Here is a 16,751-nt window from a genome sequence, read left to right on the forward strand (position 1 = left end):
CTGAGGCCTGCTTTAAGGGAGCTCACTGTAAAAAGTTCTCCAATGGAGGCTGCTTTCCACTCTTGTAAAAAAGATGCTATTCCTCAAGAGCCAGAGGTGCTCTACCAGGACAGCGTGTGACAAATTCTTTATGAGAGAATACATAATAAATTGAGGATTTTCTTTTATTTTGATTATTTAGTATTCAATATTTGCATTATGGAAGTGCCTGGAGGTTCCAGCTGAGATCAGTATCCTATTGTTCTAAGCCATGCATAAAAACACGGTCAGAGATGAGGAGCTTACCATCTAAATAGATGAACTGGATAAAGGGTGGGAGACAGGAAGCATCTATTATTCTCATTTCATAGCTGGAGAGCTTGGACACAGACAAATTAAGTGCCTTTCCCAGGACTGTGTAGGAAAACCGATGTAGAAGGGCAGAAAGCATCAAATGTCCAGTATCCTAGTGTAATACCCTACTCATAACACACCACATTTCCTGTTTAAATACATCTTGCAACAGTGTAATAATAACAACAAATACTTTTTTTTTGAATATTTTCCTTAAGACATACAAAATAAGAGGAGTACCAGAAAGGTTACATGGCTACAAGGCATAACAATCTGGAGGGAGTGTTGATACTCAAATGCCATTACAAGACATTTGACGCAATAGCAGTGAAAATAATCTCTTTTTTTCCAACTGCTTGGCCTTACTGCCTGAAAAAGTATCTCTCAGAAGATTCTGCTGTGCATAATGCAGAGGGAGATCAAAAATCGATAGGCAAAAGCAATTAATTTGCCGCTTTCTGTAGCTTAACCAAAATGAGTTTTTTTGTGGATAAACACCCAGTAAAACTATCCCTTTACAGCCTGGGAACTGCAGCCCCCCCTTCCCATATACATTTTACTGTGGAATTACTTGGGAGCCCATCTGCTTCACACTTTTATGGATAACTATTGCATCTACTGGCATTAAAATAAAAAAAATCTTACCTCAGTTTTTCAGTTTAGCAGCATCTTGAAGTAATACATGGTGAGGACTAGTGATGGAAGTCTTTCAGTAGCAGTTTTTATGTTAGAGAGGGTTTGCGTTTATATGAATATGAAGGGACTTCCCCCTAAGACACTGACAGATATGCAGAACAAATTAGCCTATCTTTGAAAAGAAAAAGATTTGCAGAAGTGGGTTCCTATGATGTGCTGCTTTAGCACCCTAAAAAACAGTTGAAAGCTGCCAGGAAAGGGAGCCATAAATACTTTGGAAACCAGGTAAATACTTTAGCTGCCAGACTTTGGGGTTAGGCGCTTAGCTTTAGAAGAACATTTTTTTTTAAAAAAATATATCTTGGATAAGTATGTAATTGTATCCAGCATGGTCAAGAAAAATTTTTGGACAGGGCAGATTGAATAACAGAGAAGAAATGTTGCTTCCCGTTGTCTGCCATGGAGAAGCTAAACTCTCAGCAATGTTACATGGCTGAATTAGGATCTAAAGGGTTTCTCCCAACAGATATCAAATACTTTAATGTGTGGGTTGTCTTTTTCTTTTCTTTCTTTTATTTATTTATTTCTCTGTAGTATATTCCTATTTTCATCAGATAGAAATGTGACACGTTAGCAGGTCCCACACCTGGAGAATAGACCAGTACCAGAGAATTTGCTTCCCTTGGGTACCCGCGGTCTCCCTTGCCATCTGTGTGCAATGTGGCAGGAGCTGGGGCTTGTTTCCTTGCTGGGCTCCGATGGAGGAGCCGCTTTCCCTGGAGCTCTGACTACACTAATATCTCCAGCACTTGAAAGAAATGTCAGAGGCTCTGTAAGGATTAGAACTGAGGAGTGCTCAGAAGCTCCATGTTATGTTTTTTTCCTAAGGTGACTTTTCTCACATTACTCGAGGGCGCTGGTTGCTTCTCTCGCCTCATCTCTCCATAGGCACAAGCTCTTCGGCTTCTGCTTAACCTTCTACCTTCATCCCTAAAAGCCCTTGAGCTGGGCTCTTGCACCTGCCCAGCAGCAGTAGCCTGCAGTCAGGCACGTCTTCACCTTTCCCTGCCAGGCAAAAGCGATGCTGGGTGGGAATGAATCCATCTCCTCGCCGCCGAGTGGAGATCCAGCTGAGCCCAGCTGTGCCGTCCCTGCAGCCGGAGCCCCTTGCTTGTCCCGTGCCCCTGTTGAACATTAACTGTACCCCTGCCTGCGTGCAGGGGGGGACCAGGGTCCAGCTGACAGCAGTGACAAAGGGCTGGCAGGGCTGAAAGATTCAATTTAACTTTCTTTCTCCTCCCCGGCTTCCATATGCGAGGGGGGACAGCGCTGTTCCTGCTTTTGAAACTTGCGGTGCAAAGGAGCATTGGTGTCCTCGTTTTCCTTCCTCCCTATTGATGTATCATTGCCAGGATGAAAAAGGACGTCTCAAGAGCTTTTGAAAAAATGGGTGACTACTCAAGACATTTTATAAAGGAGGAAGAATGGGAAAGAAAATAGGACTCGGTAGGGGGTAGAAGGAGCCTGAATGTGTGCCTTGTCTGTCTATTCTTTCGCTTGAAACCTGGAGCTGTTGTTCCTATTTCAGTTCAAACTGTCACCTTTAGTTCATGATGGCTTTACTGCCCTTGCTCCTGAACCTCAACAGATTGGGGCTTATTTACCTATTCACACTCTGCTGTGGAACCTCATTAATAGGCTTATTAGCCACACCATTCACGTGCAGGAGGGCTCACAGAAAAGATCCCAGCCACTTTGAGAGGAGGAGGAAAAAAACTGTAAAGAGATTATGCTCTCATTCAGCAGCCTAACTGCTATGAAAGGCTCCCTGGGCCCACTGAGATCTCTTGAAGCCTAAATATGATGACAGAATTGATCCCCCCCCCCCCCTTTAATTCCAAACATGCTTCTGCTTTTCTCAGATTGAGGAGCGGGGCTGTTGTGGGCCACTTTAGGAGAATGTGGCTCATTTAAGAGGAAAGGATGCTATTGATAGACTGCTATCTTTTCATCCTGAAAAAGAATAAATTCTGACAAGTGCTTCCAGACATTGGAAATAGGTGTTCTGATTTGTCATTTTTAGTGGAATGCTTCCTTTTCTTTCAGAGTATGCAAAGATATCGATGAATGGGGAAAGGTATTGCAGCTTCCTGTGCTGGACAATAATTTATGTGAGAATGCGTTAACAACGTTTTCAATGGGCGATGGACATGCCCGGAGCTGGGAAAATTGGATCTTGACTGTGACATCTCAGCTTCTCAATTAGAACATTCAGATGTCCGTTGCTTTAGGAATGGGGGTGGGGTGGGGTAGAAATGAAACCTATGCTTCTAATCAATTACAAATTTGTCTGCCATCCCTCATAAAGCCTGAATTACTGCTGGCGATGGTGGGAAAGTACTTTCTGGGAGGTAAGTATGGATTCAACAGAAAACTTGTTTTCAAGTTTTCAGTGGCTGGAAGTATGCAAATAGAGAGTGACGCTATGCTCTGTGACTATAGTCCTTGAAAATCCCCTTGATCAATATTGCACACAACATATAAAATGTACAGTAGGGCTATGCTTAAATAAAGTAACATTAAATTGATCAGCAGTGATTTAATTTGAGGCAACCAGCACTTATTGATTTTGTTGTCAAGCTGATTCTACAAAGCCAGCACTACACAGACTCTGTATTTAGCAGTCTTTTAGTTAATGGTATCTAAAGCAAATGTTTTATTAAGCAAGTGTCAGCTTAAGTTATACTGAATTGTGAATACCAATATGATGCAGTTGTAAATCAGTGTGTCCAGCAGATGATGTCTGGTAACTATTTGACAACTTTCCCTGCTGGGGCACCCCACACCCCACGGTTAGAGGTGCACTGCCAGGCAAAGTCACAGGGCAGTTGGCACCAGGCTTTGCACTCAGAGGCTCCTAAGCTGAGGGTGATTTTTTGAGGGGGTGTTAACCCATCACCAGCTCCCTCTGGAACCGGCCCCGGCCAGCCGTGGCTTAAGCCCCCAAAAAAACCTTCTGGAGAGGTTTTTGGGGAAAGCTGTTGAGCTGGTACCGTTTCGGTGGGAAGCTTTCGGTGTTGCCCTGCATCACCCAGGCCCAGGGAGGCACCAAGCCGGGACGCTCCGCGCTCCCCAGCTTTGCTTCCTCACCCGCTGGAAAACTTCTGGCGGAGCAACCCAAGCGCAGCAGTGCGGCCTCCCCCCGCTCCAGCCCTGCTCCGGCTGCGGGGTGCGCTGCCCCGGGGCCGGGCGGGCTGGCCGCCCCCCCCATCCCGCCTCCTCTTGAGCATCGCTCCCCGCTGAACGGCTGCTCCCCGCGCCCCGGCCGGGGTGGCGGCTGCGCGGAGGCTGAGCGCAGCACAGGGCGGCGGGCCGGGCCGGGCCGGGCCGGGCGGGGGAAGGGGCTCCGCGCCGCCGCCGCCGCGATTGGCAGAGCCGCGCAGCGCCGTCCAGGAAACGGCTCGGGTTGCAGCGGGGGGAGTGACCAGGGGAGGGAGGAAGGGAGCCGGCGGAGTGCGCCGGGAGAGGGGAAGGGGGGAGGCAAAAAAACCCTAACCAACCCCCCCCAAAAACCCAACCAAAAAAAAAAAAAAACCAACACAAAACCACCACCCACCCGAGGGGGGCTGTCGGCTGACAAAGCTGCGGCGGCTCGGGGCGGGCGGCTGGATGGAGCGGAGCGGGGCCCGCGGCGCTCTGCTCGGCGATGCCCGCGCGGGGGAGGAGGCTGCTGGCGCCGGGCACGGCGGGCTCGCCCCTCTGAGGCGGTAGCCGCTGCAGCCCAGCCAGGGGACGGGACGGGACGCCGGGCCGGCTCCTGCCTCGCCTCGCCACCCCCTGCCTCCCCCAGCCGCGTCCCGCGGGGGATGCGCCCCGCTGCGCCGCTGCGGGTTTGCCAGCCGGCCCCGCCGCGGCCGCCCGCCGAGTGACCGCGGCCGCCCAGGAGTTTCCTCTCCGTCGCGGGGAGCCGCCGCGCCTCAGCCCGCCTGTTGCGGGGCGAGCGGGCCCTTCCCGCCCAGCTTCTCGCTGCAGGTAAGCCGGCACCGGGCAGGGCGGGGGGCGGCGGGGGAAGGTGCGCGGCCCCGCGGGAGCCGGGCGGCTGCGGGCTGCCGGGGAGTCCGCTGCCGCGGGGTCTCGCACCTGGTGCGGGGCGGGCTCTGCCGGTGCGGGACGCGGGGCCGGGCGGCGGCTGCGGCCGGGGGGCGGCTCGGTCCTGCTGTCAGCGGGGAGCGGGGGGCGCCCGAGCAGCGGTCCCAGCCGGTCCCCGCTCCGCAGGGCGCACGGCTGCCCGTGGGGACGGCGCGCAGCGGAGACAGCGGGACGGGCAGCGCGGTGAGAAGGGGAGGCTCGGCCCCGCGGGAGCAGCCCCCGGCCCGGTGCCGCCGGCGGGGGGAGACCGGGGCCGCCCGGAGCTCCGAGGAGCGGGCGGTGCTGCCCCGCGGTGCCCGGGGAGCGCGGCCGCCCGCCCGCAACTGCCCGGTCCGGCACGGGGGGGGAGGAGAAACCCTCCACGAAATATATATTTAAATGCAAAACGGCCCCTTCAAACAGGGACCCATTATGCGTTTGGTGTGAAACGCTATCAACATTTAGAACTTCATTGTCTCCTTTGTACCAAATCCCTGTAAATCTTCCACTAGCCTTTACTCATTTTCATCTGAAAAGCCTGTTTGGGCTGAATAGACAGCAATCAGCAGCCTCTGGACTTCTCTCTCTCTCTCTCTCTCTCTGGAATGTCAATTAAAATGCAGATTTCCAACACCCCCCCACCCCCCCACCCCCCCATCTCTTGGTGGCAAAAGACTTGAGAAAAATAGGATAGTCCTGGAAAGCAAATGAAAGAAGTTCAAACAATGAAAAAGTACTGAAGCTGCCAGCCGGTTCCCATTAGTCCGCCAGAATTAATGTTTAATAGCTGTGATGCTCAGATTTGCTTGGAGATTGAACTGGGATGAAGAGTCTTGTCAGATATACGAGTGTGTGTATATATATTTAGAGATGCATATATATTTCTGTGTGTTTATGTGCATGTGTATATAAAGCTGTTAGCTTTAAAGCTTCGCGTACCTGGATTTTTCTGATGAAGCTACTGGGCTTTTAGGGCACTCGAGATCTCTTTGTGGAGGGAAGAGCCGTATTTCATTCAGATTTTGCTGTTCCCTGCCTAATAGAGAAAGATGCCGAAGAGTTATACAACAAGCAATGTATTGATTTGGTTAACATACTCTACAAATTGTGCTCTCCCTGGGGAGTGATAAACATCTTATAAACAACAATGGAAGTAGATTAAAAAGAACACTGAGCATTGAATTTAATTAATGCCACTGCTGAACAAGTACTACTTGTTTGTGTGTCTGAGTGTGTTTAAACTGAAGTACAGCTCCGAGGAATTTGGTTGGGCTCCCAAACCAGTCTGCTTTCCCATGCTTGTCAGTTTGGCAAAGAAATTTGGGCAGGTATGTGAGGAGGTGAAAATTGACTTGATGAGCGAGTGGCAAGGAGAGCCATCAATCATGGGAGGCTGACAACTCCTCCCCGAAGTGTAGGCTGAGAAGAGAGACAGAGTTCCCTTTCAAGGGGAAAAATAAACACTACGTGTGGCTTTCACTGAGTCTGAGACTCCAGGAGGGATTATGGTATTGTAGTCAGGAAGCCAGAATTGTGGAGGCCAAAAAGCATGCTGGGGCTGTGTTCCAAACATTGAGATAGAGGTACATAATTATCCAGCACAGGAGGTCTTTCCAGAGGCTCGTCCCCCAGCAACTGTGGCGATTCAACTATGAAAAGAATTTGGTTTCATTTCATCTTCGTTAGACTCTGCTTCTTTTGGGAAAGGGCAGTCCTTGAACCCTGGTCGCTGTCGTGGTGGTAAAAAGCAGTTTGGCTCCATGGATGGGTCCAGAGCTCTGATTTTTGCTTTGCTACGCCTTTGCAAGCCACGGGTTTGAATTTTCTGCTGCCCTGCGGATGAAGAGTCCCTTCCTTCTGCTGGCAGATGTTCAGGTGCAGAAGCTGGCAAAAATCTTCAGGTGAGAAGACGCGTGGTCATGTAGCCTTGTGCTGTGCTTCAGGATTTAGGGTGAGGATAGGAACCACAAACGTGTTTGCAGTGGCATTGAATGTAGCTGAAAAATCTGAAACAGCTGAACCGTAAGTGGAATTAATGCTGTTAGTCTGGAATTCTGCTAGCATTCTGGTATGTTTTCTCTTTTCAAAATTATGATTAAATTTTGCATTTATATACATAGCCTCGAATCGGAGTTTACAGGATGGCTTACGGAAGTCAAATCAGTGTTGCACCTGGTCTGTTAATTGGCGTTTCTACCCACTTTATAGCTGGATAAATGGAGCTACAGAGCTGTGGCTGTCAGGCAGCAGGTCGGGTGGTTGACCTGGGTGGTAGCGTCCAGGAGAGCTTGCTCTGGTCCCTCACCAAATCCACATCCATCCCACAGACAGAGCTCTCTTCAGTTCTACACCTGCTCTGTGCTTATTTAAAGAAGTGCTCGGCAAGCTCTTCACAAATGTTTATGCAGTGGTCTGGTGGCGTTTTCACTGGAGATTCAATAGTAGTTGCTAGCTTGCGGTCTGGGATGCTCACATTAGGCTTAATTCTCTAAAGGAGGGACAGAGCTTTGAACTGATACCAGCTGAGGGGTAAAAAAACTTGCCCTAAAGTATTGGAGATTCACCAGAAATACCGTGTATTAATTATTTTCCCCAAGTGCCTTATTTATGTCATCCAAAATCTGTTTCTACCGACTCCGGTAGTTACTGTATATAGTACCCATGATAGAAGATGCCTCAACAGCATTTTTGTCTGTAGCACTGTGATCTTGGTTGGTATGTAGGAGGTAGCAAAAATCTAATAAAATCCGAATAAACTTCTTAATGGCTGGCTTTGTAAAGGGTGGGTATTTGCCCATGTTTCTGTGTAGTATATGCTGAGGTACCATACCACATCCAAATGATAGGGAATTTTGAGAAGTTTGCCTTTATCTCTACACTCCCTGCCTCTTTTTTTTTTTTTTTTTTTCTCTGAAGAGTGAGGGCAGGAGGGAAAAAGAGGTTTTATGTTATTTTTCCCTTCAAGTGCTCTCTAAGCTTCGGTTGCATTTCATCACATCTAAGATGAATCATTGGCCAGATAAGAACAACTGCTGCAGTTACTTGTTTTATCCCTTTGCTGAGGTTTACCGTCTTTTATTTCTGAAGTGGAAAATCAGGTATAATTTTCTGGTTGAGCTGTAAAATCACCCTGTGAGGATGCTCTTCTGACCCTCACCTGTCATCTTAGTGTGGTGGTAGCGCGGTATGCCAGTTGGTTTGGTACCGCTTTGCTTCTCTCTTCTATCAGCCCATGCCTGGATTACCAGTTAACTCAATTTAAATTAGTTTTACTGTGAATAAAGTAGGCTTCCCCCCCCGCCCCCAATGAAATATATCAATAAGCATCAGAGAGAGAGAAAGAGAAGAGAAATGTTTGTGCACACGGTTTAGCGTATAAGAATGGAAACTGATGCTGGGGAGGTCTCCTATGAAGCTGCAATTGGTACCATACTTGATACCGATTTTAATTACCTGTAATGCAATGTAACTAGCCAGTGTCCCTGCACAGAGTGGAGCCTTTCCCCTGTACAGGACTCTCAGGCTTTAAGAGGACACTGCACTGAGTCAGAAGGTGGTACATCCATAGTGGAGCTGGAATTCCTGAAGTGAAATAAAAGTTTTGCAGAATATCCAAGTCTAAAGAGTATTTGTCAACTGTTCTTCTTGTGGAAAATTACTGAATTCTTGCAAATTCAGAACTGCCTAGGTGAAGGAATGAAAAGCAAGGCAAACTTGCATAAACCTTCAAACAATAACAATATCATTTGTCTAATTGTGGTAATTTTGTAGCATTACAGGTTATGTGCCTGCACATGTGTGTGCCTCTCGTTTTTTAAAAAACTATATTTTTCTGTCAGTAACATAGCTCTCTAAATATGTGCTGAGAAGTGATTTTTGTAAAAACAAGGAGGACTTGGTTACGCCTCAGGTGATGATGGAAACTGCTAACAGAAAATGAAAAGTCACTCACTTTTCACATATTCTTGAAGCTGGAAAACTATTTTTCCCATCCTCCTCCTCCCTTCCCTCTCGCCTCGGCTCTATTTGGGGCTTTCTGAAGCTGTTTTGGTTTGTGTTTTAAGATGTTTTGCTGACAGTGTTAAATCTCTCTCCTCCCCACAGCAGCAGCCGTTGTTCCAAGGGAGGAGGTATTACCCTGGCCGAAGGCACTGCTTTCTCTCCATGCTTCTCTAGAGGTGTTCAGATGGGATTAAAGTCCACATGGAGATATGGAAATGGACCAGGAATTTACTCTAAAAAGATGGTCAGCTGGGATTCGGGTTGCCTTATCTGCCTGGTGGTGGTCACCATGGCTGGACTTTCCCTGGCTCGACCTTCATTTAATTTAGTAGTTGAAGACACCACGCTGGAACCTGAAGGTAAATCACTCTAGAATCCTTAATTCCGCAAAATAAGTTAATTTTAAGTGCCTGAACATCTGAAATAGAAGTCAACATCTTTGTGCTTTGGTAAATCTAAATCAGGTAGCAGATAAGCCCTCAAGAGTTATGTTTTTTGGTTTTTCCTGCTCACGTGGGGGCTGTGTTCATGCAAGCATGCATTTATTTGATCTTACGCAAGCAAGTGGTGTCAGTGACTTCACTTGGGACTGTCATCACGTATAATCAAAGTGTATGGCTGAAAGTTTTCAGGAATGGGCCTTGAAGGAAGCCAGTCTGGTGCACTTATGTATGTGTTACACGTTGCTGTCTCAACGAACGAAATGGGTGTATTAGCTGCAAGTCCTTGTGACCATCTTAACCTGAGAAGTTCAGAGGGAAATAAATCCCAATAGTTGACAGTTGTGTGGCCTGAACGCTTTAAAATTTGCCAGGCATTCTGCTAAAACAGTGTTGCAGCTTTATTGGTGTTAGTAATTAGAATAAATTTCCCTATTGCCGTTAATATCTGAGAACACTCAGTACGGCGTCTAGGTTGCCAATTCTGGAGGTGTAAACGTTGAGATCTGAAGAGCAAGGACTGCAATTTATTACTGTGAAAGCAAAAGCTAATTGAGACCTTTACATTGGAAGAGGTGTTTTGATAAAATCTCCTATCTTGAGCCTGCACCTGTTGGTATGTTCTTCTAGGTATAGCTGTTCCTCAAGCTTTGCAGAGTGATTTTCTTCTCTGAAGAGCTAAGGAGGGGCTGCTTTTTTATTGTCATCAGCTGACTGTATTTAAGAATGATTTTGCTGTGTTGTGTAAGGTCTTGCCTGCTCTCTGAGCACCTCGGGGGTGAAAGCGAGGCTTTCTTCATCAGGTTTTATCAGCCCTTTGGAGGACTGATTATATTTCTAATAACTCAACTGTCAGTCCGTAGAGCATTTCTGATCTGGCAAGCTTGCTGGAGAGAATTTGGCCTTTACACATTCTGCTGTTCATGACCACGGATACTGCTTTGGTTTTATTTAATAAATTTTCACGCAAAACTTACTTGTTTCTATCCACTGCCTCTAAAAATAGACATCACCAGCTAACACATTTTTAGAATCCGTTCCAAGTACATTTTTATTGATGGCAGGGGATGAACTATTTAGAGACGATGAGCCCTCCTCCCTAGCAAGCATTCCTGAAAAAAATTAACAAAGTATAGCAATATTGTCATCTGTCAGCCACAGAGACTGCTGATAGCAAAGATGTGGGGTTTTTTTTCTTTTGAAGGTTTTGAGAATTAAAAAGAAAAAAAGCCCAGCTCTCATTGCCACTTACTGTATGATTTGTTAATTGCACATCTGGTGCCTTTTTGGCTTTTCAGAGGAATGACAAAACCATGAATAATTTTGGTTTCAGAGTAGCTGTTTGTAGTGAGGTCCCCTAGTTTTAGGGTTAAATCAGAAAGAATGTGATAGCATGATTGGTGGAGGATTTTACAGGCTGAAAAGTCACAGTTTTTGAATGATGCCCAATAATTTTTCACCTTTTCAGGGAAAGAATAGCTTTTATGATTTTAAAATGTTTCTTCTACAGTGAATATCTAGGGAGTGGAATCTGGGTTCTGTCAGAGTAAACTGTTAAAAAGGATTTAAAACTTCTTCCCTGGGCAGACATGTTATTGACATGAAAAAATTTTAGATGTGAGAACCTGAATCATTACCAGAAACTAGAAGAAAACCCCACCAAAAAATGCTTCTAAGTTAATAGTATAATAAGAGCTTTTATGCTGTGGAATACAGGGAATTGTGTGGGATTTATATCTGAGATTTGGGAAATAAAACCTCCTTTATGTACTTCATTAAACCCCTTTAAAAAAAAAAAAACCCACAAGTTTTTACACAATCACCTTCTCTGGGTTCCATCACTGCCACCCACAAGCTCTCCAAACTGAAAACAAAACAAAAAACCTTTCCAAAAATCTCTTCAAAGACAAAGCAGACTTCTTTTTTTAATTTAGTGAATGCCAAACATTTTAGCCACAGCTAATGGGGGGGGGGGGGGGGGATGGGGTGTCAGGTGTTCTGATAATGTAAATTTTCAATAGAGCTGCTGATGGTGCAGTCATTAGAGTGATGACATTTCATACCAGCTGAGAAGGTCGACAGGGCCATGACCTTTGGTGACACGTGTTGATCTGTTCCTTAGTCTTCCTTCATGGACATGCCCTAAATCTTGTCTTTTTTTTTTTTTTTTTTGATATTGGTGCTTTTATTGTTACTGTTTATTGTCTTGGCGACTCAGAATATTCAGCAAGCTGTATGCAGTGTTAACAGGAGTTGAGACTGTGGCTTTTTCATTCCTTTGCAATGGAGAATATGCTCTTGTCTGTTAGCTAGACATAACTTCAGGGACATTTGCAACTGTTTTCCTCAGAGTATCTGGTTAACTATGTACTTTAGTATGAGCAGTATTTATCTGGTAGGGGGATGGGCTGTATGGATATGTGCAGGACGTGTGCAAGATGCTGTCATGCATCGAGGGTACCTTTGGTTATTTGCAGTCATTCTGGTCTCTTTGGTAGCACGCTTCTCTTCGTGCTTTTACAGAACACTGGACGTGTGGAGCTCTCAATCTCATCTGTGGCCATCAGATTTTACTCTGATATATATGAAAGTAGTTACACTGAAAAATGGTACCTTGAGTCGTTGTAAATGATAATGTCGAAATTGGTCTCACGGGTGCTTGCTGAGGGCTGGATCCTCGGCATGGGTGTTACTGGTCATGGCGGTGGTATAATTGGAGGCTGTCCAGCGGTGTAAGCAGAAACAGGACCTGTGGAGTGAGTTTGGAGACTGTCAGCTCTCAAATTGTATCTTGCATCAAGTGTTTATGTATATGTCTTTTCTCCTAGGAATATGAAGACTTTCTGCTTTTAAATATTTAGAAATAAAGCCTACCCCAGTGTGTACAAAGGAGTCATTCTTTTTCTGGGTAGCCAGGCTGTGAAGGCCTTTGATGATAGCCAACATTTCAAAAGGGCTCTGACCGCACACATAGGTTGAAGGGTTACTTTGTGAACTGAATAATTAGTTTAGACATACATTTGATAAATAGCAAGCTCTCCCTTGACCTCCTCTTGCCCAAGCTGTGTGTTATCGTTCTGCTGGGTAGCTAATTTTGTCTCTTCCCCACTTGCAGTGCCTTGACGCTGTCCTTGGAGCACCCACTCGGAGCCCTGGCCTGGTGCAGTAACAATGTGTTTCAGTTCTGTTAATTTAGGTCAAATTTCAAAGGACTAATTTAAGCTTTCCACAAGGGACAGCCCAATTCTGTGTCCTGTGACAAACACAGTAGTGCAAAATTGCCTTAAACGTGCGTGTGGGAGGCTCCTAGGAGGAGCAGCAGCAAAAGAGAGAGACCCGCTTTAATGGGTGATGTGTGCTTATGATGGGCTCAGGAGTGAGTAACAAGCTGTCATTTGGGCTTTAACTCAATCACAGCTATTTGCTGGCCCTAAACAAATAGAAATAAACAAATAGAAACACATTCAGTGCAGTAGTACCCAGAACAATACCTTCCTTTTTGTAAAAATGTTGCATAATACAAAGAATATACGCTCATTTTTGGAAAAATGTTGGCAGTCCTTAAAGGTTAATGTCACCTGTGGTCACAGTGCTCCAGCACAGTCCACTTAGAGATCCTTCCTTAGTTGCTGGCAGCCTGCCTGGATCAGGATGTGGAGTCTTGTGAGGTGCTTCCCCGGCTCCCAGGGAGAGGGCAAGGGCTGCAGCATGTGGAGGAGGGGTGGTGGGATGTCCTCTGTCCTATGGGGAACGGTGTGCTCCCCTTCCTGGGGTGCCCCCATGGGTCCTCTCCATGCTGCTGGGACCCCCCGCAGGGTGGTTGCAGGGCCGGTGGGATCCTGCATGGTGGTGATCTCCAGGGGCAGAGGTGATGGAGAAGCACTGGGATGCTGCTTCCAACCTGGTAGGAAGAATAAAGCAAAAAGTTCACCCAGGCTTTCCTTGTTACATGTTTGTTGTCCGCCCCCCCCCAAGAATAGTGGCTCTGATATCTGCAAGTCATGATTAACAATTTGAACTGATTAGTTGAATCGGGAGGGTTGGTTTTTCGGGGTCTTTTTGTTTTGTTCAAGGAAGGGCAATTATCACAGCCCATTATGGAGGAATGTGACATCCCTACAGCTTTGGGTGAGGGTTGGATGCCCTTTCAGGGATCCGGTTCAGTAAGTTATTTGGCCCAGTACAGGAATCGCTAGCTGAGATTCTGGGGAATTGTACAAGCAGCCAGATTAAATCAGTCTTCATGTGTCCATTCTGCCTTTAAAATCTGCAGTCCTTTAGCAGGGGCATGGTCTTGAGCTGCAAACTAATTGGGCACGGGTAGAGTTGTTATTTACAGTCGGTGTTGATGAGACACTGGGAGTTGGTAATGTGTCAGTGTGGCAACTCTTTTGCAACGTAGCACAAATAATTGCATGTTTCAGGCTTATCTGCCATACAATTGCAGTTTTTTGAAGGGAGAAAAAATACTAACTTTTAGGAATGTTTTTCCTTTAGTGATTTTTTTTTTTTTGGGGGGGGGGGGGCGCGTTTGAGCCAGAAGACTCAAAGATACTGAGTTGTGGTGTTTGTGTTGTTTTTTGTTTTTTTTTTTGGTTTTTTTAAACCATTTATATAGATAAACCCTCAAACCAGTGGCTGACTCCAATGGATGCATAGTTTTCTAATTTTAAAATAGCTCTTTCTTGGCAGAGAACTTGCAACAAAATTCAGGCTATAGTAGCTTTTTTACAGGCAAGTTACAAACCTTTGAAAGCAGAATTTACAATGAAAATGCTGACATCTCCAGTTATGCAAGGTTGTGTCCGCATGAGACGATGGACTATTGTGGCGTTTTGATAATAACCATAGCATAGCGCTTAATGAGCATATTTCTATACCCAGTTTCCCAGCTTTGGTAGAAATGATCACTTGGCTTTAAACAAATACGTTCAAAGATTAGTGTTAGAATGAATATTTAGTTTAGAAACAGATGGGAACGCAAGAATACTTAAGCATCCCTTTTTCTATCATTAATAGAGAAAACCTCCTTGGTGGAAGTGTCAGATTTTTAAGTGTTAAACATTTTGTGAGTCCTCAAGGTTGAAGCTTTACAGCGAAAGCAGAGACTTTCTTTGAAGCAGCACTCCTTAGCAATATAAACCCGTGGTTTTAAAAGAACCATCACCCACTTAGGCAAGTTACGTCTTGTCTGTTTGTAATAGTGCACCTGGTTTAACTAGAAGAGAAAATTTATTTCAGTGTAGTTAAACAAATGCAAAATTCATGCTGAAAAGACATCAGGAACCCAAAACATGTCTGTAAGGATGAAGAGCCTGGAATTTGGCAGTAGTTTGACTGTGGGTTTGGTTGCCCAGTGTCAGGCTGGGTACACCGGGCTCCCATCGCAGCTGGGCAGGTGGGAGCATCCTCTGCAGAGTCAGTCAGGACGCACAGAGCTGTGTTTGTGGTGCCTCTGGACAACACTTGATTTGGCAAGGAGCCTTCCAGGGTAAAATCATCCTTACAGCGATTTGGGAAGCAATTTGAAATTCAGACCTTTGGATTTAGGTTCAGCACGTGGTGCTGTGTGTCTGCAGCCCTTCTGGGGGGATTTGGCACAGTATGCCCCCAAAATCAGAGGTGCCGCCTTGTAGTACAGGGGACTAAACCAGCTTTTAAACTGATTGAAAGAGAAGTTGGAGCAACTTTGAGTACAGTCAAATCTTAAATAAAGACCAGATTTGCAGAAGAGTGCAGCAGCCAGCAGCTCCTGTTATAATTACAAAACGTGCGCGGGGAGTGCTGAGCTGTTCTGGAAGTTTGGCCTTTCGGGTTTCACTCGGAGTTGAGAGCGTCAGCAAAACTGCGTTGGCATTTACTCCTTGGGGACTGTGCCTCTTGATGAGGACAGTTGCAAAATGAGATGTTCTGTAAGAGGGGTAAATATGTGGTTTTCTTAAAAAACAGCTTATAATTCATATGCCTACTAGTACATCTTCAGGTTATTGTTTCCCAGGTCTTAATTATCACTGCTGTTGGGATTTTTTATGGGTTTTTCTTAATTATTATTGAAAAAGAACCCCATTTTTTTAGTGTGGGGTGGTTTTTTTTTGGTTTTTTTTTTTTTTTTTTTTTTTTTTCCTGGACCTACTTCTGAGTATCAGAGTAGTCAGCACCTGGTATAGAGATGTGTCTCACGGGCTTCACTTTCTGCTGGTTCAGGTCCTTTTGGGCCTTTTGCTGCTTGTCACTGCACAAATGACACGATCCGTATCAAAGAGAGGGACAGAAAGGCAAACTAAGTGCTAGCTGAATTCTACCGTGCCCTTCGCTTGCCATGCTATTATTATTTTAATTGTATTTTTAAAATGACTGTAAGTGAAAGCATTTGGTGAACCTCGGCGAAGCTGAGGAATTGTGAGATCTGACCTACTTTCATTCCCCTCCTCACATGCCGTTGCAAGTTGTGTGTAATTATTGCTTTTCCTCCCCCGCAAAAGAACTGGCTCATCAGTTTGGGACATTAACCGGTGTGGAGCAGCCTCGCAAAGTGCCTTACGGTAGCAAAGACACAAGAACTGAGAGGAGGGGAAAATTCCTTTGTACCAAGGAAAGGGCTTGCATTTATGAGGGTTTACTGGGAAAGGCAATGTGCTGGGGGACTGGAAGGGAGAAAAAGGAGGATGAGAAGCTGGCTGGGGAAGAGAAAAATCATATTTTGGCTGTAGTTAGTTTTTTTTCCTCTTAGCTTTTCATGTGTTTCTGCTTTGAAAGGAGTTTTGTGACATGGTAGTTATCACCCCGGGCTTTCTCCCAGGGGGCTTGTGGCTGTCCCTGCGTGGGGTTTGGAGCTGGATGCTGTGGCTGCGCATGCCTTTGCAGGCTGCGCTGACCAGGACGAATCTGTAGGGGATTAAGTCGTGGCTGGACGGAACAGAGCTTGATCAGAGTACCATGCTGAAACTTAGTTTTTAAATGTGATAAAAAATTGTGATGTAGAAAAACTGTGTAAGGTTCACAATGCTCTCTCTTTAGCATAGGATGTGGGGGGTACAGGTGAGCTGCTGGCAGGACCGGCAGCTGGGCAGCAAGGGGGAGTGTGCTTTTGTGAGACTCGCTTTGCAAGTTTGTAAAGTTCCCTGCTCAGTGTCTCCATGCTGCAATGTTCAGTTTGCTTCAACGAAAGTAGTATGTTTTGTAATCTGAATGCCACCCAGCGGTTTTCAAAAA

The 16,751-nt window shown here is 45.9% G+C and overlaps 1 protein-coding gene across 12 annotated transcripts in view; it reads left to right on the forward strand.

Annotated features, from left to right (window-relative positions):
* The first annotated feature begins 4,573 nt into the window (after positions 1-4,573).
* Positions 4,574-16,751, forward strand: part of FGFR2 (fibroblast growth factor receptor 2) — an 87,955-nt gene continuing 75,777 nt past the window's right edge. For 2 of the 12 annotated variants that reach the window (XM_027795493.2, XM_027795498.2), the window contains exons 1-2: positions 6,812-6,998; positions 9,202-9,458. In XM_027795493.2, the coding sequence (XP_027651294.2) occupies positions 6,937-6,998; positions 9,202-9,458 (319 nt within the window). In that variant the 5' untranslated portion in view covers positions 6,812-6,936. Of the gene's footprint in view, positions 5,002-6,803; positions 6,999-9,201; positions 9,459-16,751 lie in introns of those variants that run through there. The other 10 variants (XM_027795496.2, XM_027795499.2, XM_055812279.1 and 7 more) reach the window with 9 other exon arrangements.

This window comes from Falco peregrinus, chromosome 1 (genome assembly GCF_023634155.1).
Source record: "Falco peregrinus isolate bFalPer1 chromosome 1, bFalPer1.pri, whole genome shotgun sequence".
Taxonomy (NCBI): domain Eukaryota; kingdom Metazoa; phylum Chordata; class Aves; order Falconiformes; family Falconidae; genus Falco; species Falco peregrinus.